Source organism: Dipodomys ordii, unplaced genomic scaffold (genome assembly GCF_000151885.1).
Source record: "Dipodomys ordii isolate 6190 unplaced genomic scaffold, Dord_2.0 Scaffold21, whole genome shotgun sequence".
NCBI lineage: Eukaryota > Metazoa > Chordata > Mammalia > Rodentia > Heteromyidae > Dipodomys > Dipodomys ordii.
The window spans coordinates 9334796-9357867 of record NW_012267237.1 but is presented as its reverse complement, the minus strand read 5'-3'; the positions used below and the strand labels follow the sequence as shown (position 1 = coordinate 9357867).

Sequence of the window (23072 nt, the reverse complement as noted above, 5' to 3'; positions counted from 1 at the left end):
CCCTCAGCTCTTCAGCTCAAGGTTAGCCCTCTACCACTTGAGCCACAGCGCCACTTCCGGCTTTTTTCTTTTAGCTTATGTGGTGCTGAGGAATCGAACCCAGGGCCTCATGCATGCAAGGCAAGCGCTCTACCACTGAGCCACCTTCCCAGCCCTTTCATCAGTCTTAAGTGATTCCCGTTCTGTTCCCCTAACCCCACATTCCCTGGCATGGCTCTACCCAGCCTGGCCTCTGTGTGGTTTTGTAGAGGTGGTTGGGTGGGCCAGCCAGTGCAGAGCTAGGGTAGCAGCAGGCATGCTTTCCACCAGAAGCACTTTGACAGGTTAGATAGGAATTTTACCCATTAATGGAGCACTCCAGGAGGACAGTCTCTACATATAGGGAAGGCATGTGGTCTTTCAAACTTTATTTTTGCTAGCAATAGCATCTCTAATAATGATATTTTGCTATTATGAGAACTGAAGATTTGTACATTTACTTTATATATTTATTTTTAATGAAAAAATCAAACATCAATAATCTATAGTTCAATATATTCTAATGCTTAGAGATAAAAAATTAATTACATCAAGTGAAAGCTTAGTCGCAGCACACAGGAGAGAAAAAATTATAAAATATTTTCATATCCTACTTAGGTGCTATGGGGTTGTTTTTGGTTTCCTAAGTCAATGAAACTCCAGTATGCCCTCTAGTGGACGCTGGGTAAGGGTGGGGGGGGGACAGAGAATTTCACTGAAGACAAGAAGTTTAGAACAGTCTGGGAGATTAAACTGAAGAAAACAAACTAATTTTTCTCCACTTACAAAAGTTGTACTTGTGTTACTTGAAGACATAGAAGTTTGAATACCCTTTTTTTTAAAAAAAACAACACAGTGGGTTTCCAAAAATTAGAAAATGTAATTAATATTTTTTAAAGAGCAAGAAGAATAAATCATTGTCAAGTATCCAGAACAATGTTACATTTTTTATTAAATCACAAAAAATACAAAAAAAAAAAAGAAGTTTGAAGACCTATACTTACAAACAATTTACTTTTGTAAAGGTACTTGCTTCTCCCACTGGAATCTTTCACTTCTTTACTAAATACTAGGGACATTTCAAAGAGGAAGAGATGTCGCTCTCGACCCTTTCGAATTAAGGTTTTTGGGTCCCACACTTGGAAGGATTCCTGCAGGATGAGTTCTCCCTGAGACTCAATGTTTTCATCAAACCCTACAAACATGAACAAAAAAGGTAGGCAAGCCAATTAAAAGAAAGAAATCATGCAAGTATTATTATTATTGCAACACTTGTAAAATGTCCATTGATTAGACTTCAGACCAGTTGGCCATCTGACTCTACTCTGCATCACTGATCTGTCTTACAAAGGATAATTCTTCCTAAAACACTAATCTGTATACATTTCTCATATTAAAAAATTCAGTGCTTCTTTGTAGCTTTTTTTCTTTAGCTTCTACCCCCTCACTCTTCAGTTAAAATTCACACCACTTGATACCTGTTGGAACTTTCTACTCTTCATCCCTTACAGTATTCCTCCATGATACCTACATTCCAGCCTGGGTCTTTATTCTCTTTGCTTCTTCAGCATAAACACATTTTCCAGACATCTGTTCAAGCCCCAGTCTGTTTTCTCCTGTTGGACACAACCATATCCTGTCCACCTATCCTGTGTAAGTTGGAACACTATATGTAAGTTAGCCTTGCCCTGGCCATGTATGAGTTTTGGTGGCTGCTTTTCTTATTGTTGAGATGATCACCAGGAACACAGGTTGCTTCCATTCTCTCGTCTATAGCAAAAAACCCCTCTTGGCCTCCCCCTTTTTAAAGGGAGTATTAGTACTAGGATTTGAATTCAAGGTCTTCAGGTGCTAAGCAGGCCACTTGAACAAACCCTTAGCCCCTTTTTGCTTCAGTTATTTTTCAGGTAGGGTTTATACCCTCCCTCATAGCTCAGATCACAGGCACATATTATCAAGCTTGGTGATAAAAGTGGGGGTTTCACTAACTTTTTGTCTGGGCTTCTTTGAACCCTTATCCTCTTGACTTATATACCTTCCAGGTAGCTTGGATTATAGGTATGAGTTATCCCATCTGGCTAGGACCACCAGAAGTAAGCACTGTTATTCCCTTACCCCTTTAAAGTTGCAAGAGCCAGGCGCACGCCCCCCCAGGGCAAGTGAGGGAAGCAATGTGTACAACCAGTAGTCTCTGCCTACCAAGAGGTGTTCTACCTATCTTCCTTCCCAACTTGCTGGGAAAGCACAACAGAACACAACATCTAGGACAGAGAGAAATGAACTGGACCATAGTTCTTACCCTTGGTGGCATCATGAAAAGGTGCTATATGCTCAAAGAAAGAATAATCAATATTGCCTGGCATTGAAGGCCCTGACTAATATATAGCTCACTGTTACCCATGAAATGACATAGGCTAGCAATATTTGGGTTATTTCTTACAAATGATACTGTGCAATCTGATAAATATAAGCTTTGTGATGTTCTACTAAATACACAATCGTCATCTGTAGAAATTTAGAAGCACCCATGAAAATTAAAATTGCTATAATTTTTAATCTTATTTATCTTTACCATACTGCACATCAAATAGAACTGCATGAGCAAGTTTTTGTGCCCACTGTCTCTAAAGCTCAGCAATGTATACTGAGATGGGAGAAGCTCTTTTAACTTGCATAATTTTGGTTTTGATTTATCTGTCCGTCTATGCCTCCATTAACAGAAAGACTAGGTGGCCCAAGGCAAGTGTCACCAAGGTCTACGGGAATACACAGTAGAGAGCAGCTCTTTTCAGGCTGGGAGATCAGGAAATCCACTTCTCAATAGCACTAGCAGAGACCATCCACATGCATGTTAGGGGTGTGGCGAGCCTCGTTACCTTCCAGCATGCTGAGGTGCATGGCATCATTGGCTCGTTTTGGCACACTGAGCATCACCTCCAGGCCATCTTTAATCTCCCCCTTTCCTTCTTCACAGCATGTGAGCAACTCCTGTAGAAAAAACAATGAACCCGGGGAGAACTGTAAAATGTCCTTCCAACATGATCTTTGCAGAAATGAAGGAGTCTATGAAAACCCATGGTTTTCAAGATAAAATTCATTAATAATGAATTGCTGGCTTCAGTTTGTTTTTCTCAAATGAGGAAATCAGAGTAAACTAGATGATGTCATCACTCAAGGTGAAATCAGGATACATGTCAACCTCTAAGCCTCAAAAAGGGCAAGGTATTAGTATTGCAACACATAACTGGTTACAGCTGATGGCTACTCTAGAGTCCAACTGCCATGTTGAGCATGTATCACTAAATTATTCTGAACTCTAGTATCACTGAAGCAATGCCTATCTACTCTGGACCAGCCATACTGTGTAGCAGAACGGTAACAAGCATGAACACTATGGACAAACACCTTTCCTTGGCATATGGGATGTTTAGGAAAGTTTTAATGGGTGATAGCTCTGAAGTATCTGTACATGTAGTTCTGTTTCAAGCCTATCAAGAAGAACATGTATTATTAAATAAATGATAGCAAGAACAGTAAAGTTCACATACTGGTGGACTTGGAGATGTTTCTTACCTGGATGTCAATTACTGACTATGATTAGTCAGTAACAGTAACAACAGTCTTTTGAGTCCTAACAATTAATAGAAGGGAAATAGGATACTGTGGCCATCTCTGACCTTAGCATGGATAGTTTAGACTAACTCAAGTTATCCAATAAGCACCTTTACTTATAACTAGATGATTATCATTCTGAGCAACTGGGAAAAAACAGCTTTGAAACTCAACTGGCTGAGACTATCTGCACAGGTAGAATACTTTCCTTATGTGGGAGTTTGATGACTGTTCCCCTTAATAAACATCTGGGAAAAATGAATAAAAGTTTAGAAACTGAAGCATGAGCTAGCAGAGCCACATACTAAAACAAAATCCTTAAATTTAGGGGACAATAAAACACTTTTTTAGAAGTTTAGAAAGCACAGGAAAAATTTGAATGTAATCATACTGGGATCCTGACTTACATTCATAACAACATGTTCTCTGGTGATAATAGTATCATTGAATAAAACATGAATATAAAAGTACAAAAGAGGGACTGGGAAAGAAGTGCAGTGTAGGGCCCACAATGTATGAGGCTCTGGATTTGATCCCTAGCACTACGGGAAAATTCAAGAAAATACAAAAGCATTTTCCTAATAGAAAAGCTCCACAATAGTATTGCATGAAAGAGTGTGGCCACTTCCTTCTAGGTTTTTCTTATTAAAATAAGGGTAAGGCTCTTATTATATAAGGGGTCTTATTGCAGTATAAAATTCATTCAGGACAATTCAGGATAGCATCAGAAAAATAGCAGGATCATAAAGTACTGTCACTGAAGTTAATTTTTTTTTGTATTTTAATGTTTATTAAAATTCACCAGTCAAAGAACTGTTATGGTACATTACCAGGCAGAAACTGTAAATGACTTTTATGTAGTCAGGAAAATATGTATTGATAATATGTAATACTTTTGTGACAAGTTTTCTTAACCTCTGTATTGTTGAAGCTAATTCTTACTGGGTTTTTACAAGTGTGATTTTAGTTATAATCTTTCACAATCAAGGAAAAACAGAGGTCAACTTGACTTAAGCATCTGTGATTAGTATGAGCATATTCTTTAAAGCATGTGTGTGACAAATGAATAGCAGGCAGAGGGAAGTGTATGAGGCAGGTAACTAGGTTAATGGGAAACTGTTCAAAGCTGAGCCTGGATGGTAGGTATCAATGGTGATTCTGGGCACCTTCCTGATGCTCCCTGGCTGGTCTCTATGTTATAGATGCATTGGTGTATGTTACTATATGCGAAGTGCAGAGCACAGTACCTGGTTTATAGTCAGTATGTTACAGCTGGGGACTAGGGCTACTACAGGATCAAAACCTGACAATTGCACACTAGTATTTCTTTTTAACTTACAGAGAAGGACTACTCAGTGCACTTCAGGTGTACAATCAAGGAATGTTCAATAAGAAACTAGCCAGAGTAAGAAATGGTTGTAAATGAAACAAACTAAATTGCAAAGTGCTAGTTCCAAAAATTCAGGGTGGTAAGACTTAGAAAAATCCCCATCAAAACAGTAATATACAATTCATGGAATTTTGCAGGCTGAAGATGCTTCATACTTACTTTTAAAAGGAGCTGATATTTTGTTATTCGCTGGACTGGTTTAATAAGGTAGGAAGAGATAGAATTGGCTAATCCATGCCGTTGCTGTATCTCCTGTATTTAACAAATGAAATACAAACTTTATTAGAGTGTCATATCATTTAACGGAATGGCTGTTAATTCCACACTGATTTTCCACAGAACTGACAATTGCTTAAATCTGCAGAAACAATAAAGTTTTCTTTTCTTAAAAGACTATTAGAATATTAACAGAAATTTCTTTGTTTCTAAAACTTTAGTCAGGAAAAGGGAAGAATAGTATGAAGGTAAAGGAGGATCTATATTATTGGTCCATGGTCCACATAACATGTCATTTATACATGAGGTGGGATTCCTTCAAAAGTAGTGAAGCCTGCCTGTATTATTCTCTATGCTGAGAATCAATAACAGAACACAGAGTTAGAGGATCAACCAATGGGTCTTCAGTAATGCTGGATGCCAGAGAAAAGCAACTGAAGGAGAACAGAAAAATGTTAGACCAAAAAGATTCTTTTTAAAATAAAATATCAAGTATTGAAGGTATATGACTTGTGACATGTCAAGACTAATATGACTAAAGACATGTTCCAGGACAAAGGTTTTAAGAATGTCTTTGATTCTAAACATTAAATGTACCACAAACACGTTGCTAAGGCTTTAAATAATTCGAAGTCTGAATATAACCATGGTGGTGGATTTCATCCACTGATAAAGGGCAAGTAAAATATTAAAAAAAAATTTGGCTGGGAGTGAGCTTCACATTTACAAGAATGATAATTAAAATGGGTAGGTCTCATATTTTTTTCCTTTTTTAAAATACAATTTTATTGTTACTATTAAGGTGTTGTATAGAGGGTTTCCATTTCGTAAGTCAGGTATTGAGTGCATTTTATTTGTGTGTGTGTGTGTGTGTGTGCGCGCGCGCGCGCGCGCGCCAGTGAGCTTCTTTGGCCTAAGGCTAGCACTCTACCATTTGAACCACAACACTGTGTGTGTGTGTGTGTGTGTGTGTGTATGTGTGCACCAGTGAGCTTCTTTGGCCTAAGGCTAGCACTCTACCATTTGAACCACAACACCACTCCCAGCCTTTTCTAAGTAGTTTATTGGAGATAAGAGTCTCATGGACTTTCCTGTCTGGGCTGGCTTTGAACTACAATCCTTAGATCTCAGCCTCCTGAGTAGCTAAGATTATAGGTGTGAGCCACCAGCACCTGGCTTTATATTTCAATTTTGAACAATGTCACCCCTTCCTCCACTTTCCCCTAGTTTCCCCTTCCCATTCCTGCCCACAAGTTGTAGAGTTCATTTTCCACATAGTGTATATTGAATATGATGACTGTATTTATTTGTTTGCCCTTCCTCCCTCGCTTTATGCACCTTTCCACTCAAAGGACAAAAAACAAAACAAAAACAAAAACAAAAACCAAAAAACAACCAAAGCAAAACCAAACACCACCATCATGACTACCATTACCACCACCAAAACTAATGTTTCCATTTCCTGGAATTTGTTTTGATAAATAGTATTTTAAATGTTCAGAAGAGCTAAGCCTTTGAGGTCTTCATCTAAGGGTATCCTTCTAGAGTCTGACTGTGTATATAATCTTGGGAGAATCATAACATGTCAAATTAAAATAGGAAAGCAAAATGATTAAAAAATTTGGAGTTGGGAAGGTGGCTCAGTGGCAGAGTGCTTGCCTCACATGCATAAGACCCTGGGTTCGATTCCTCAACACTACATAAACAGAAAAAGCTGGAAATGGCACTGTGGCTTAAGTGGTGAGCACTAGCCTTGAGCTGAAGAGCTAAGGGACAGTGCTCAGGCCCAGAATTCAAGCCCTACAACCAACCAAAAAAAAGAAAAAATAAAATTTATTTTTCTTTATAGAGGACAAAAGGCAGTTTAATACTGTATACCTTCTATGCATGTTATATGAAACAATTCATGACAACACATAAGGTATGACAGACATACATACAAACATATATAGAAAACCTGAATTCCACTACGTCAGTAAGAGCTCTTAAAAGTGAAGAAGACATAAGAATATCCCAACATATGCACTATTCACAATAGCCAAGTTATGGAATTAGCCCAAAGTTCATACAATGGTGAGTGGATTAATAAAGTATCTTACATATACACAATAAAATTTTGCCTATCCATTAAAAAGAATATTACGTCATTTGCAAAGTCAACAAATCATATTAAGTGAAGTAAGCCAGGCTCAGTAGACAAAAGGCACATGTTTCTCTCTGAAATCGAGATCTAAAATACAACTGTATATATATAACATACAAGGCACAATGCATTTACACACAAAAACCTTACTAAAGGAGAGTACACCTAGGGGAAATTCAAAGGCATTATCCTCTGAACAATTAATGTGCTCTTTGTAAAAATGAATACCAGGAAGAGGAAAAATGTCTTGGGGGGTGGGCAAAGAGGGGGAGAGGGCACAAAAATGGGGGGAGGAGTGGTGAGCAAATGCATTGTATTCAATGTATATTATATAATTAATGAATTATGTAACTTGAGGGTACGGACAGGAGGGAGAAAATGGGGGAGAATGAAGGAAGGGGAGACACTGACCAAGAGGCATTGTTCTTGTAAGCTGACTTATGAAATTACAATTCCTTTACACAAATACATAATAACAATAATAATACAAAAATATCCCAGAATAAGCATAAAATATAAAAATGAAAATAAAATTTATGAGTAATGTTTCATTTATGTATACTAAAGACAACCTGAAAATTTTCACAGCTTCTTTAGAAATCTATTACTTACATCAAAGTAAGACCCTGCATGTTCCAGTATTAGCTGAGTAGAATCAGGTTTATTTTTGCAATATGTGACATACATCTGAAACTTGTCTGCCTACAGCAAAAACAAAGCACAAAACAAACAACCTTTTAGAATACCTAATTCAAACTGCAAGTCACAGTATGAAAATCTTGTGTATAGAAAATAATCTATGTGAATTAAGGAATGTAAGCCTCAAATGTACTTTAAGAAACAAAGCTATTGAACTAAGAGGCACACTCTGCTACACTGCCTTACACATCCAGAAGGCCCTCTCCCTTGGCAAGTCAGCTGGGCACCTGTCCTTCCCCTGCCCACAGGAGTTTGCATAAATCTTGGCTATAGGCTTTCAAGGTCTTTGCTAGCCTATCTCCCTTATCATCTATGGATGAACTAAAGCAGCAGCAGAGCACACTAAATGGTCTTCTATTTCAAATCATCACCACTACCCCTAAAAACTCATTCAAGGGCCAATCATGGTGACTTTTGCCTGTAATCCTGACTACCTGGAAGACAGAGTCAAGAGGGTTGAACATGCTAAAAGAAAAGGGACTAGCAGTATAGATCAAGTATAGAGCACTGCAGAGCAAGTGTGTGTAGCACTAAGATAAATCACAAGTATCTCCAGGAGATAAAATAAAATAAAAACAAAAACTCATTTCCTAGTACCAGCTAGTAGGTGAATAAGGTAAAGTGTACTTGTGTATGTGTAGAGACATCAGCAGAAGATAGCACTTAAAGAAATGAGCAGCATCCTTTCTAACTTCCTTCATTGTCACCACATAACTGAGAAAGAACAAGCAGCTGAAACCTCATTACCCAGGTAACAAAGCAATGTCCAACATCCTCTGGCAGCTGTTCATATTTCTCTAGTTCCTTTAGAAAGATGCTGTTGAAAATAAAAAATTATCATATTAAGAAGGTATTTTAAAAACATTATACTAGTGAAACTTATAAAAAATGTAAAACCCTGTTATGTATAGATTTTTAGAATTATCAAAAATTTTAGAACAGCAAGAAATCCAGTCATTTGTCACAATATGGATAGTTGTGGGGGACATTATGTCAGGAAAAACAGGCAAGGCACAGACAAGCTAATCTCACAGAAGGTGAGAATACTCTGATGGTCACTGGAGGCTGGGAGTGTACAGGGGATTGAGGTGGGGAGAGAGGTCAACAGGAACAATGCTACTGTCTCATAGGAAGAGTAGGTTCTGGTGTTCTATGGCATGACAGGATAACAAGTCATTGTTATCTCAAATAGAAGAAAGGAATTTGAATGCATTCACCATAAAGAAAGAGTAAAAGTTGAAGACAGACATGATAAACACTGAGTTGACCACTACCGGATATACATATGAAAGAAAATGTCATGTTGAGCTCACAAATGTGTAACTATTGTGTCAAAGAAATTTCTAACTTTAAAAGTTAATGAAATAAGGCACTGCCTATGGTGGTGGAAAGTGTTAGTGATTTTAGTCAGCAGACTGGTCTTTCCTCAGTTTCCCCTTCCCTCTTATAATAAAAGCAGCAGTATAATAAAACCAACAGCCTGCATGTAGGCCACTGGGGAGCTCTCTTATCCTATACCTCTACTCAGTGACTTGAGAGAAGTTAGCATTCCTGCACATACTTTCAGTTTCCCCTTATGATTCCTTATGATGCAGGAAGTACTTACAAAGCTTCATTCAAGTTTCAACAAAAATCACTGAAAACTTAGTTCTTGTGATGAAATTTCAGCAGACTGTCAAGATTTCAAGATTAATCACTCTCCAAAGTTAATGTCACTCACTTATTATGAAATTCATAGATTTCCTGCATGTTTCCGAAGATAATGAGCTCTTTGTTTACAATGCCAGGTGGGATCTCCTCCACTCCACTCGTCATTTCCCACAGGTAGGTCTGGCCAGGAAGGAAACAACAGGGATTAAACAAAACTCAACACCCAATTTTCAAAAGACAGCTATTTTAACACTTGTAAATATACACTCAGTATTAATGCATAAATAAATGTAATTTAAAAAATGAAATGTTTCCTAAAACACAAAGAATTATTTTTTAAAAATCTTCAGTTGCTATTAATTCCTGAGAAGACTTTCTATTCTTTTTACTCTAAACTTATTCCCAACTACAAATCTGGGGATTAAGCTGTATCATAAACATTTAGGACACTACTGAGTTCAGTGGCATCATAATTAGCAGGCATACTTCTCTGAAGCTGCTGTAACATTCTGTACAGAGAGAATGTCAGCCTGCCATCATGTGATGCCCAGCATGAGAAGTTACTGCTGTGTCATCTCTGTGATTAGCTACAAGCACTCCTAGAATGTCACAGAAGAGAAGAAAAGAACTCTAAACTGTGCCCATAATAAGAACCACCAATAGGTAGCAATAAAACAGCAACATTAAATTCAATCTAAAAAAGTACAAAGAGGACCTACTTACATCCATACACTCTCGGAGGTCTCTTACATAAGCCTTTTCAGTTTGAATTAGCTCAGCCATTATGAACCTTAAACAAAGTAAGACAACAAATAAATTAGTTCGGTCTAGGATGCATGCTTCATTCTCTAGGTCCTTTTATGGAAATTTATGAAATAAGAGGGAGAGCACTAAAGTTCTAGGACTAAAGTAATGGTTTTATAAAAGTAAACCAAGGATAAACAGAAGAATAGTGCCAACTAACCAAATCAAAGGAAAAGAGTTTTCTGAAAATATCTTATCAACATAGCCACAGGTCAGGGTTTCTTAACTTTGCTGACTTTGGATAGGATAACTCTATGGCATGGCTGTAGGCTGCTTAATAGCTCTGGTCTCCACCCACTGGATAGCATCTGTACACCTTCAATGAGTGACAACCAAAAGCTCTTCTCTTCTCATACTGCCAAACATCTCAGGGAACAAAAGGGCCTCAGGGTGGCAACCACTAAGTAGAACAATCTTTTGCCCTATATACACTATAGTTAATTAGCTGGCAACTTATAAAAACCTACATTTGTGTTATTAGTTTCTTCTACCAATGTGAGACAATTTGTCAACTTCAAAGGAAAGAGAGGCACAGAGAAACAAATTAAGACACTGCCCAGGTGATAAGGGGACAGTGTGTACTGTAAAATCTAAGTACTCTTAAAGCAAGTTTCAGAGCCACTCAACTGTTGAGCATACACAGAAGACTGTTTGTGCCAATACATTTCCTTTACTTTTTCAATCAATGCTGGCAAACTCTTAAAGACTGCTTACTCTTTCCTGCGGGCAGACTTCCGTTTTTCTTCATTGAGTTCATGAGCAGCATCACGAAGCTTCACTTCTGACCCAGGGATACTGGCTGGGATGATATCCAGCTGAAGACTTTTACTCTAGAATGAGTCAATGAAGTCAATTAATTAAATCAGCAGATGTGACACTAGGGAGAAGACCAGGATTTGATGAGTACGTATGAAGTAATTCACCGATTTGTTGGAATCTGAAGAAATCCCGAGAGCTTTTTCCAAAGAGGTCCGGTACTTCTCCATCCGCAGAGAGAAATCTCTGTATCTTTTATCCACTGCAGTGACACATTTTTTAATCTCTGCTGCATGGGCATGCCCCTTTTCACAAAAGCCATCAGCCAACTGTATCAATAGCTTCACTCTCTCTTTGGTTTGCTGCAAAAAACAACAGGAAAGTATTGTGAAGCAAATGAACCCAACTGTCAGAAACCAGAAAACAGTGGCAGTGGAGACCTGACTGAAATGAGGCTAACAGAAAAGATCGTTGTGGCCTCAAATCCACTCAACTTACCCTTGAGTCTAGACTCACCATCTTTCTTCAGCTCTTTCACAGTGCATAGCTTCTGCCAGTACTGGGTACTATCTCTTATTTGAGCTACAACTCCACTTCCATCTTTTCTTTCCTCCCTATTTTTTTTTTTTTGGTAAGTAATTGGAGATAAGAGTCTCATGGCTTTCCTGTCTAGGCTGGAACTGTGATCCTCCGGTCTCAGTCTCTTGAGTAGGTAGGAGAACCCTTCCTTGTCATGAAAAAACAAATTATATCTTCCAACACCAAAGTAGGTGCTTTCTGATTCTGAGAAAAGCAGCTGGAAACTAATGAAAACAAATTGCTAGGGAAAAAAGTGAGGAAGGTGTGCTCTTTAACAAACCTCACACATACACAGTGAGACTAAAGGATGATAATCTTAGCAGAACACAAGATGCAATGCCTATGTGCATCTGATCACATTAAATATTTATTGAAGTGAACTCCAGGAAACAGAAACAAGGTTTTCCCTTTGCTGCTGCCTTTGTTTTCTTTTCTTTTGTCTTATCCATCTTTTGAGGGGGGGGCACAGAAATGGAGGGATAGCCGGGCGCCGGTGGCTCACACCTATAATCCTCGCTACTTAGGAGGCTGGGATCTGAGGATCATGGTTCAAAGCCAGCCCGGGCAGGAAAGTCTGTGAAACTCTTATCTCCAATAAACCAACAGAAAACTGGAAGTGGCACTGTGGTTCAAGTGGTAGAGTGCTAGCCTTGAGCTGAAGAGCTGAGGGACAGCGCCCAGGCCCAGAGTTCAAGCCCCATGGCTTACCCAAAAAAAAAAAAAAAGGGAGGACAAAGTGTGGACAAATGCAGCAGTGGGACTCATTAAGACACTGTGTTGAAAATAAACTATATACTTGTGGGTGATGATAGGAGGAAAAAACTGGGATAAAGTAAGGGATGGGGTGACATTATCCCAAAAGAAATGTACTCTTTCCCTGACCTATGTAACTGTAACTCCTTTGTGCATAACAATATACTATATATAATATGTAATATTTATATATAAATTATAATAACAATAAAAATTAAATAAAAAACCCAAACTTTCCAGTTCTTCCTGACATAAGTAGTCCAAGAGATCTGACAAATGAAAGAGTTATTTATATTTGGGGAGAGAAAGATCAGATATTACATACAATTTTATATTTCTTACAAAATACAAGAATAAAAATATACCTATTGTGACCTCAATTTCCAATAATCACATCCACATCCTCACTGTAAGGGAAAGAAACATTTAGGAGTAATGGGGGAAGGAAGTCTTTTATACATGTTCCACTAGTTATCCACTGATGTTATCAGATAGCACTTTAATGCCATGTTCTATGTATAGGGCCTTCAGAGTTGTGCAGTGAGTTGACTACTGAGCCTTCCTATGGACTCCAGATGTAATGGAACAAATCTTAAATCTAGCTCTGGGTGCTACACTAGGCATTTTTTGGGGGGGTGGGGGGTGTCAGTCTTGGGGCTTGAACTCTGGGCCTGGGTGCTGTCCCGCAGCTCTTCAGCTCAAGGCTAGCGCTCTACCCACTTGAGCCACAGTACCACTTCTGGTTTTCTGGTGGTTAACTGGAGATAAGAGTCTCACGGACTGTCCTGCCTGGGCTGGCTTTGAACTGCGATCCTCAGACCTCAGCCTCCTAAGTAGCTAGGATTACAGGTGTGAGCCACTGGTGGCTGGCATTTCTTTAGACATTTCTTAATGACTTATAATCAAAAGATATTCAAAGAAACCAATATAAATCTTACAATACACATATAACTAAGATTTTATTCATATAAATACTAACAAAATAAAAATTGTAGTACTGGTAAATGCCGTGTATCTAATAGAAGGAAAAGCTAGGCTCCTCATCTGCAGAGCAGGACAGATCAGCTGCCTGTGTACCTCTGGGAGTGGCCACTGTTCCTGGCTTCCCTGAGCCTTACTCTCCCCAGTTCTTTGGGTAGCTTTGCCCAAGGTCAGGCTTTTCATTGCACGAGTTTCTCTGTAGCCCTACCAGATAATTCTCCATAACAGGGAAAAAGGATTTCCAGAGCCCAGTAGGCTCAGGACTATGTGGAAATACAGTCTAGGAAATAGGGAGCAGAGTAGTGAAGAACAATGGGTGTCAGAAATGGTCACAGAAAGCAAAATGCACAGAAAAAAAATTCCTGTTTAGTATGTTTTCAAAGCCAGGCAAAGGGCTATACAAAGTAATAATTGTTGCTACTTTATAAGAACACTCTTTTTATACCACAGTATTTTATCCAGTCTGATCATTTATTTTTCCATACTTAGAAATAATTTTTAGATTCTTATAAAAACTCAAGACTAGAGTCATTTCTAAAAATATTTCAAAGAATATTCATTTATAAATTCTGAAAAACAAAAACACCACAGGCTGAGCTTAAAATCATTCTGAGCTTAAAACAACAACAAAAAAAAACAATCCATCTCTGCAGGTGTGTGCTTTGGGGAATTATTTAAGTTGATGTGTGTAATCCTACATATTTTCTTTAAAAATTTTTTTATTGTGAAAATACTGTACAGAGGGGTTACAGTTACATGAGCAAGGTAATGAGTGCATTTCTTATCAAGCATTGTTATATATTCACATATACTTCACACCTACATCAGGTATAATTGCATTTAATATTTAATTCTATTTTTCTTTTCAACAGTAAATAGACAATGTCTCCAGGATCACAAATCCAAGATCACAAATCTAGCCAGAGAGACACTGACACAAACTGCCAGTCATAAAACAGACACAACCTCATGAGTGATGGAAGTGAAGGGATGTTATTGTGACATTTCCATCAACTGAAGACAAATAAGAGCAACATAGAATACATAAAAGTTAAGATGTCATCATCAAAGAATGTTTCACAAAACACAAGCCGAGAAAGTAACTTGGAAAAAGGGGAATAGAGATGGCAGAGAGAGAAAGAAGAGAAAAAAAATATAATATAAAAGATGAAGATAAAAAGAGGAGATAGGCGTGTTCACAGGAATCAGAAGGACAAAAGGACACAAATGAAGGGGCGGTGACAAAGATAAGTAAAGCGTTGGGGTAAGGAGGAAGAAGCAACACTTTATTCATACTAACAACCCACCTTGCCCATCCTGTTTCTCTGATTTCACAGTGTGTTCTCAAAGATGGTTTTGAGAAATACCTCACCTACCTGAAGTGCCTTGTTCTAGATTGTTTTGGAAAAATCTAAGTAGGCTCCAGGCCACTGCACAAAGTCCACTCCAGGAGCAATTTACCTTCGCAGTTATCTGAAACTCCTCGTGTTCTTTCAACAGCTCCTGGGTGTGCTGTATGCTGGAGCCTGTCGAGGTGTGTGTGGAAAGGTAGAACTCCCCATTGTCGTGGATCCACTCCAAAGCCTATCAAGGGAAGGGATGGAAACATGTTTAAGAGGAAATGAAACTTACCGAGTACCTTGTATACACACACACACAAGCTATCCCCTTGGAGAGACATGGTTTTTGAATGGTAGAGAACCAAAATTCCAAAGGTGAAAAAATTGTACACCGGAGAAAGAATAATCCTGTCACTTTGTGTTGCAACAATAAACAGTTTCTTATAACCATGAACTATTCTAGGGGCAGATTAATAGTACAGTGAAAGAAACCACAACCAAGATGCCTTTTCAAGAATACAGAGAAGGTATGATATGAGTAATGAGTGGTCTATGAACCTTACAATGATAAATATCCAGTGTTTGGGGCATTTTCATAGCAAAAATGAAAGTAAATTGTAACTCACTGGGAACGTTAGCTTCCAGATTGGGCATTTTACTTCTGTCATGCTTGACTGTGGCTATCCTATCTCTAAATCAGTATTAATACTGATATGAACAAAGGCTATTTCTGCCAATTTCTCCATGCAGCAGCAAATTTCCCCCAAGCACATACTGTGGAGTCGATGCCAAGAATAGAAGCCTTGATTCTAACCCTGTAGATCAGAAAGGAAGACAAAGAAGGAAATTCTCAGAAGACAGCTGCAATGGCAAAGACAGTTAAAAGACCATATCAGAAGGAAGTCGAGGAAACAGTCTAGGTGAGGACCTGAGGCTGAGGAGTAACAGAGAGATCAGTACATGTCATGGCTGTGAGTGGAGCAAGCTTGGCCTAACACAAGCAAGAAAGCAGGAGAGGCTGGAAGTGAGCTGTGGAGGGCAGCACAGGCTATGAGGTCACAGGCAGAACATAGATTTCTTTAGAAAAGCAAAGGCAGCTACTATGTAGAAAAGAAATTGGAGTGGAGTTTAGTGGAAGGAGCAGAGGTCCAGATTTGAAGACAATGGAGAGGAGGAAGGCAGAGATGAGACACTTCTGAAGTTGGCATCCCTCAGACCCAAAGAAGTAAAAGTGGGAGGACAAGGAAAAAGCAAGAATAACAACAACAGACCTGGTCCCTCTTACACGAGTACCATGAGCAGGGACCTGCGGCTTCTGGTGTTTTGCTTCTGTTCAAGTCAAAGTGGAGAGATGTCAAGGAGGTACCTGGGACTGACAACCCTGAAGACCAGAATAAAGGTCAGGGCTGAGAGATACCCCAAGGAGAGAGATAAAAAGAATGGAAAGAGAAACAAAAACAGCACAAACTGAGCCCAGAGAAAGGCAGCATTCAGAGTAGAGATAAGAGGGGCCTGAGATGCCCAAGAGGAAGAACATGTCCAGAGGCAGTGCCGGATGTGTGTGGGGACAAGTCACTCTCAATACTTCCATCAGAGACAGAACTATAAAATTCGTGAGGGATCTCAAGGCCGCCATCAGTAAGCAGAAGTTACTGGAGTGTAGTGATTGTGGTATGGAGCACAACTTGGGAGGGCTGCAGGATGAATGGGTCATCATCATCAGTAACACTATAAGCTTCTCTTCTATGCCAAGACAATTAGCATTTTGCTTCTCCTCAGTTAAGTAATACCTTGTCTTTCAACAGTTAATAAAGATATATGTGAAAAAATATAGAACAATTTCTAGTTAGGAACCAAAGCAGTCCTCTAATATTTCTGAAGTATGTTTGAACAATCTTTAAATTACAAGTTCAGAAAATGTAATCCAACATTTACAAAACACCACCCTTCTCACCTCACTGTTGATACGTAAGCACTGCACCTGGTAAAGTCAGTCAAGATGAGAGAAAGGCCACCAGAGCTCCAGACCCACAACCAATAAACACTAGTCTTTCAAACTCAGGGCAAAGAAGCAGTGTTGGGCAAGTCCGCTCTGCCCCAATGCCCTGTAAGACTAATGCATCAAACGGAGATGAATCTGTTTCCTAAGTATAAAAACCATGATGAGAGTGTCAAATGTGGATTTAGAAGACAGCTCAAGACAAGTGAGCCTCCAGCTAGGGCCTTGTCTCCCTAGACATAGCTGTTGGAGAAGTACGCCTTCTCTTCTGCATTTTCCTTCCCATTCCCCACCCTCATTATGAACGAATAGTATACATACTCTTGTCTGACTATGAAGGCCAAAGGGAGTGACAGAGTAAATAGACTTTATCCTACAACCATTTTTCATGACTAATGATCCTGACAAAAGCACTTTACTCCCAGTGACTTCAGAAGGGGATACACCTAATATACCCCTTTGATAGCTGTGTCTCAGCCATGCAAGAACCTTTGAAAGCTTTTGACTTATTAGAAATTCTTTCACAATTTGAACTTAATTTGAGGTTGATTTTATGAAAAATAAAACTTGTCTTAAACATACAAATAAATAAATATAAAAGCAAATCTTGATTTATAAATCACAGGACAAAGGATTTTACAATATTTTTAAGTAAAAATTTTAATTATTACTTGTATTTGCCTCTCTTAAATGCGAGGTAAAGGCAGCTAAGGAAACTATACAAGCACTCTTATTGAAGGTCAAAAATACCAAGTGTCATACTTTTACCACAATGTGAGATTCTTGTTTTTACAACAAGCAGTTATTTAAAAGGCAAGATTGTTTGGACATTGAAAGAGGTCTCTGAGATGGCTTTCATGACAAAGTCTGCCTATCTGATATGAACATGAGGGGAAGTAGAGGTGAGGGAGCTGAACTTGCTGACCTGCTTGGCACTTCTTTCAAAAACAACGTACTGCTGGCACTGGTCTAGCCGTCTTTTCCTCATGGTCCAATAATGTAATACCCTGTTTTCCCGCTGGAAGAGTTCATTCAAGATATCTGAGAGAAAAAAGGAAAAGCTGTATGTTGGTGTTTACTATCCATTAAGAAACCTGAAAAAAATCTCACTTTTTTTAGACTTTTATGCAAATTCCATAGCAATGTACTATGATTGTAACAGCAATGGACACTTATGTCCAGTCTATAACACAGGTTGGCTGGATTAGGAGGATATGTTAAAGAGAAAGGGAGAGGGTGGAAAGAAAAAGCAAAATGGTAGAGGACTAGATGAAAACAAGTGCTTTTGTTTGCTGTGGTTATTTCATTTTCTGTTTCCAAAGCTTTATTTCAAAGCTTTTGATTTCAACAAAGCTTTATGGAGTGAAAAAGGCACAAAGAAAGAAACTAAGAAGCAGAGAAACATGAAGCTGTAAGGAAAAAATTCTTAATGTAGAAAAACTAAAAATGTCATAAGCAAACCCATGCATGCCCACCATCAAAATATGACATAAAAAGCCAGAAGAAATTACTGGGGCTGGGAGCTTATGGCTCACACCTGTAATCCTAGCTACTCAGGAAGCTGAGATCTGAAGATTGAGTTTTGAAGCAGCCAGGGTAGTAAAGTCTGTGAGACTCTTATCTCTAATTAACCAGCAAAAAGGGGAAGTGGAGCTGTGGCTCAAGTGATAGATGCTAGCCTTGAATGAAAAAGCTAAGGGACAGTGCGTAGGCTCTGAGTTCAAGCCCCAGTATGGGCACAAACAAACAAAAAGCCCCAGTATGGCACACACACACACACACATGCACATACGCACGCACACATGCATGCACACACACACACACACTCACATACACACACACACACCCAAAAAACAAAAAAACAAAAACCCTAAACCTCAAACTATGAGGAACATGTAAAACACAGAATGTATTTTATATAAAGTAGAAGAAAGGTTAATGATCCATTAATAAAATGAAGTATATAAAATATGAGGCCCAGTTTTATTGGGACAGGAGCTCCGCTGGAGAATGAAGCTAGGGCCTTGCACATACTAATAAGCACAGGATTGGCTACTGAACTATAGGCGCAGCCCTGAAGTACACAAGTTTGAAAACATAGTCACTACATATCCATGTTTAATCAGCCTTAAACCATGAGGGCAAAGACTGATACTAACCTGTACTGGAGAGTAGGAGAGGAACAAATAACTGTATTACTGAGTGCAACCATAGCACAGGGCAATTTGGTGTTAAGTAACACACAAGATAGGTATCACTCAGAAGTATCTTTCAGATGAATAATGCTTGCTAATAGAACTTAAAGGATTGGATTACACTAGTGAGACAGAAAAATAAGATGAATAGGGAGTAAAATGTAATGTATAAAGCTTGCTGTATCTATTTTTATAAATGTGTAAGATCAATCATTTGTTAATTGATCACAAATTTTCCCCTTTATAAAACTCAACTTTGGTTATGTGGCCTTGGTTAAGGTAGTTATTTATGTTGTGCCCATTTCCTTATTTATTTACCTTTCCATACATACAATATACTTTGGTATACATTTTCCCAGAACTTGTTCTATGCATTTATACGTAAATAAATAAAATTATTTCATAGATTTTTGTACTTAAATGGCATTAAACTATATAATATTTTGCAATTTGTTTTTTGCTAAACATACCATAGGTATACAACATTGACAACATTTTATAGCACTATTATTGGTACACTTCTTCAATTATCTTTTCAAAATATTTTGTCTATATACACTATAGTTTTCATTTTTCCTTACTTATATGCTCATTTACTTTAAGAATCAGTCAAGTATCAACCTGAATGCTGTATTTTCTTTGTACATTTTTCAATCTATTATCAGCCCCTATATATTTCTTTTATATTTTATTAGTAAGCTGATACCATTAATGAGGACTTCACCAACATGACATGAAGAATAAAATGAAGCCCTAGACTCAAAGCCTGTCTTGTGCTCACTTTTTACTTGCTGTTCTGGAGCTTTGATGTGTGTCACCATTCCTGGCATGTTCACGCTGTTCCTGTGCAGGTATTTTAGGAAGACGTCCGCATTCCTTCTAGCAAGCGTACAAGCCTAAGAAATAATAATAATTGTTAATGTGATCTACAGAGACATGAATTTTAGTACATATGTCATTTAGTGCATGTCATCTGGCCAACCTGTTTGAAAAAATGTGTACGTTAAATCCTGTTCCAATTAAAGTAATATTTTGTGAAGTTAATCCCTATGGATAAGCCTGAGAGGCAGGGGAATGAAGGAAGCCAGAGAGCAAGGAGAGCCCTTCCCCAGCCATGCCCTCAGGTAATGACTGCATCCCTATCCGATACTTGACTGAGGACCTACCAAAAACTCCGGGCTTGGAGGCTTAGATAGTCTGTGCATGGATTTCTGTAAGGGGCAGAGAGTAAACACTTTCCATTCTTGACAGCTACTAATGTGTAAATATGCTCAGATTTAGCTTTTTTTTTTCTCAGTTAGCCAATCCCTGGTTTAAACCATTGTGTTTTAAGGTACTTGGTTACTTTGTGTTACTGTATAATAGCTTAATTGGCTTATGTACTGATGTAGTAGAATGGACTAAATAATTTCATTAATGTGCAGAAGATTCCATGAGGGCCTAGTTCAGGGACACCAAACTCCATGGATGCAAAAGCCAGTAGTTGGGTGTTGGAAGTTGGCCCACTAAGTATAGGCTGTGATTGAAGTCCATTTTGCTTTTAGTTTGTTTTTTAGATAGGGTCTTCTACTTTTGTCTGGGATGAGTCTGGTTCAAGATCCTCCTCCCTTTGCCTTCTGAGTAGGTGAGGCCACAGGCATGTATTTCTGAGCCAGGGTAGTCTCAAATCTTGATCTTCCTATCTCCCTACTTCCTGAGTAGCTGGAATTACAGGTATGAGCCTCCAGCTGCAAGTCATTACAATTATTTTTTTTTTGTAATTTTACCTAAATATCTTCCCTAATTATATTAATTGATTTTTCTTTTCTACTAAATGGATTCTGGAGCATGAAAGGCAAGTGATTCCAACCCAAATATTTAACAGTGGTTGACATTTAGTAAACTTTAGTCACATTAACAGGGTGACGGTAGGGGCTTTAAGGCCTTGTTTGAGATCGTTACAATTAATAATTGTGGAGGCTACAATGGTTTTCCCACCTAACTTCTTTAAAAAGAAAACCACTAAGGTAGAAGCATAAAATAAATTGCTAGATGCAGAGAGTCACAATTTAGTTTCCTAGTGTAAAAATAATTGTCAGAGGATTGCCTTCAGAAAGGAAACAAAAACTTATTAAATGCAACAGGAAATGATAAATGAGGGGATAGAATGTTAATGCAATGTGAAAACTAAACTTCACAAAGTAACAGGAAAAGTAAACATCTCACCCTATTTTTCACAGGTCCAATTTGGGGAATCAAGCAGAAGCTCAGAAGATCTTTTTTTAAAGAGTTTGAGAGTATGGAAGCATTTAGTGTCAAATATTTCTAAATATTCTGACCACTTTTTGAAGCCCAACTCCGACTTATGTATGAGTAAATATGTTTATTAAATTATGACAAAGCAGTCTTGAAAATTCAAAAGTTCTCATGTAAGCTTTTCTTAGAGAGCATACAGCCAGTTTGAATGTGATAGACTCTCATAGGGAGTATTTCCTAAGTATACATCAATCCTCTGAGCAAGTCACATGTGCCACACCTATGCTTTTTCTTCTGAGATACAACCTGATTTCCCCCCTAAAGAGGCTGAAATTATTTCAAAGGAAGTTTATTATTAAATATAGACACTGAGTTTCAACTGACCAACCAACTAGTCACTTTCTCTTCCTGTCTCCAGAATTACTTAGGAAAAGCTTTCAAAATGAACCTTGGTGGATGGGATCCTGCTAATGTGCAGAATGTGAGAATCAACTAATCCTTATCTACACAGATTTCTATTTTTTTTTCTTTTCTTTTCTTTTTTTGTTAGCATGGGTCTTGAACTCTGGGCCTGGGCACTGTTCCTAAGCTCTTTGGCTCAAGGCAAGTGGCTCTATCACTTGAGCCACAGTGCCATTTCCAGTTTTTTGGTGGTTAATTGGAGATAAGAGTCTCATGGACTTTACTGCATGGGCTGGCTTTGAATTGTGATCCTCAGATCTCAGCCTCCTGAGTAGCTAGTATTACAGTCAAGATTTCTATTTCTTTCCTCACAAAAATTAGATAGTACAATCTCACATGGAAAAAAGATTGAAGCTTATCTTATCGCTTATCACTGGTGGTGTTACCCCATCAATCTCCACACAAGTGAGAAAGGTAATGTATGGGGGCTACCGTGACTGGCCACAAGAACATGTCCATGCTGCAGGTGTTGATCCTAGCTAACAGACATGGCACGCTCTACAACCCTCAAGTGGGCCCTATGGATCTCTATAGTGTGGTACCAGTACCCACTCCTGTCAGCTCCATACCTTCAGGAATGCTTCCTTCTGCTCCAGATGCTTGCTGATCATTGGAGTGACATGGTCTGTCTCAGAATTCGGGCCCAGTTTATCAGCTCCACCACACCAGTCTTCTTCTCTCTTATACTCCTGTTCTAGGCTCTCAAGGACACTGCATACCTACAAGAGGAAGAAGTTCCAAGCTCTACGCCCACAGCATGTGATCAATATCACTGGAAGTACTTTTACCAAGAACACATCAAAGAGCCATGATCTTTCCCTGGCTAATGACAAATGCAAGGATCGAGGGAGGCAGAAAGACATTTCAAAGAAATGACAAAACCAAAGCTAAATTTCCTATCTCCTTCTGATACGTTTCGGATCACAAATTTAAAAGAAAATATCTTCACAACTACTTTCCAACCATTATTCCTTGATACCTAAGGTAGCAAGAATAATTCTAATTCTAGGATGTGTCCTCCTTGCTTTTCTCTGAACTGACTGGTTCAATGTGGATGAGCATATTCAGAAGTGTTTTGTTTGTTTTTTTCCAGAGCTGAGGATCGAACTCAGGGCCTTGGGCTTGCCAGGTAGGCGCTCTTCAGCTGAGGTTAAACCCCCAGCTCTGAATGAGCATATTCAGGATGACTGAGCTGTCCCTTTAAATCAAGGTAAAATGTCAGCTGGGAATGAATCTCTCT

General features: G+C 38.6%; 1 protein-coding gene across 1 annotated transcript in view; it reads right to left on the bottom strand.

Annotated features, from left to right (window-relative positions):
- Trio (trio Rho guanine nucleotide exchange factor) overlaps positions 1 to 23072 on the bottom strand; it is a 225379-nt gene that overhangs the window by 107613 nt on the left and 94694 nt on the right. The window contains exons 17-29 of the mRNA XM_013013843.1: positions 22402 to 22551; positions 19917 to 20031; positions 17866 to 17981; positions 15063 to 15185; positions 11456 to 11650; positions 11247 to 11362; positions 10452 to 10518; positions 9799 to 9908; positions 8826 to 8895; positions 7992 to 8081; positions 5180 to 5272; positions 2895 to 3006; positions 1019 to 1213 (exon numbers count right to left, since the gene is read on the bottom strand). Of these exons, the coding sequence (XP_012869297.1) occupies positions 1019 to 1213; positions 2895 to 3006; positions 5180 to 5272; positions 7992 to 8081; positions 8826 to 8895; positions 9799 to 9908; positions 10452 to 10518; positions 11247 to 11362; positions 11456 to 11650; positions 15063 to 15185; positions 17866 to 17981; positions 19917 to 20031; positions 22402 to 22551 (1552 nt within the window). The remainder of the gene's footprint in view (positions 1 to 1018; positions 1214 to 2894; positions 3007 to 5179; positions 5273 to 7991; positions 8082 to 8825; positions 8896 to 9798; positions 9909 to 10451; positions 10519 to 11246; positions 11363 to 11455; positions 11651 to 15062; positions 15186 to 17865; positions 17982 to 19916; positions 20032 to 22401; positions 22552 to 23072) is intronic.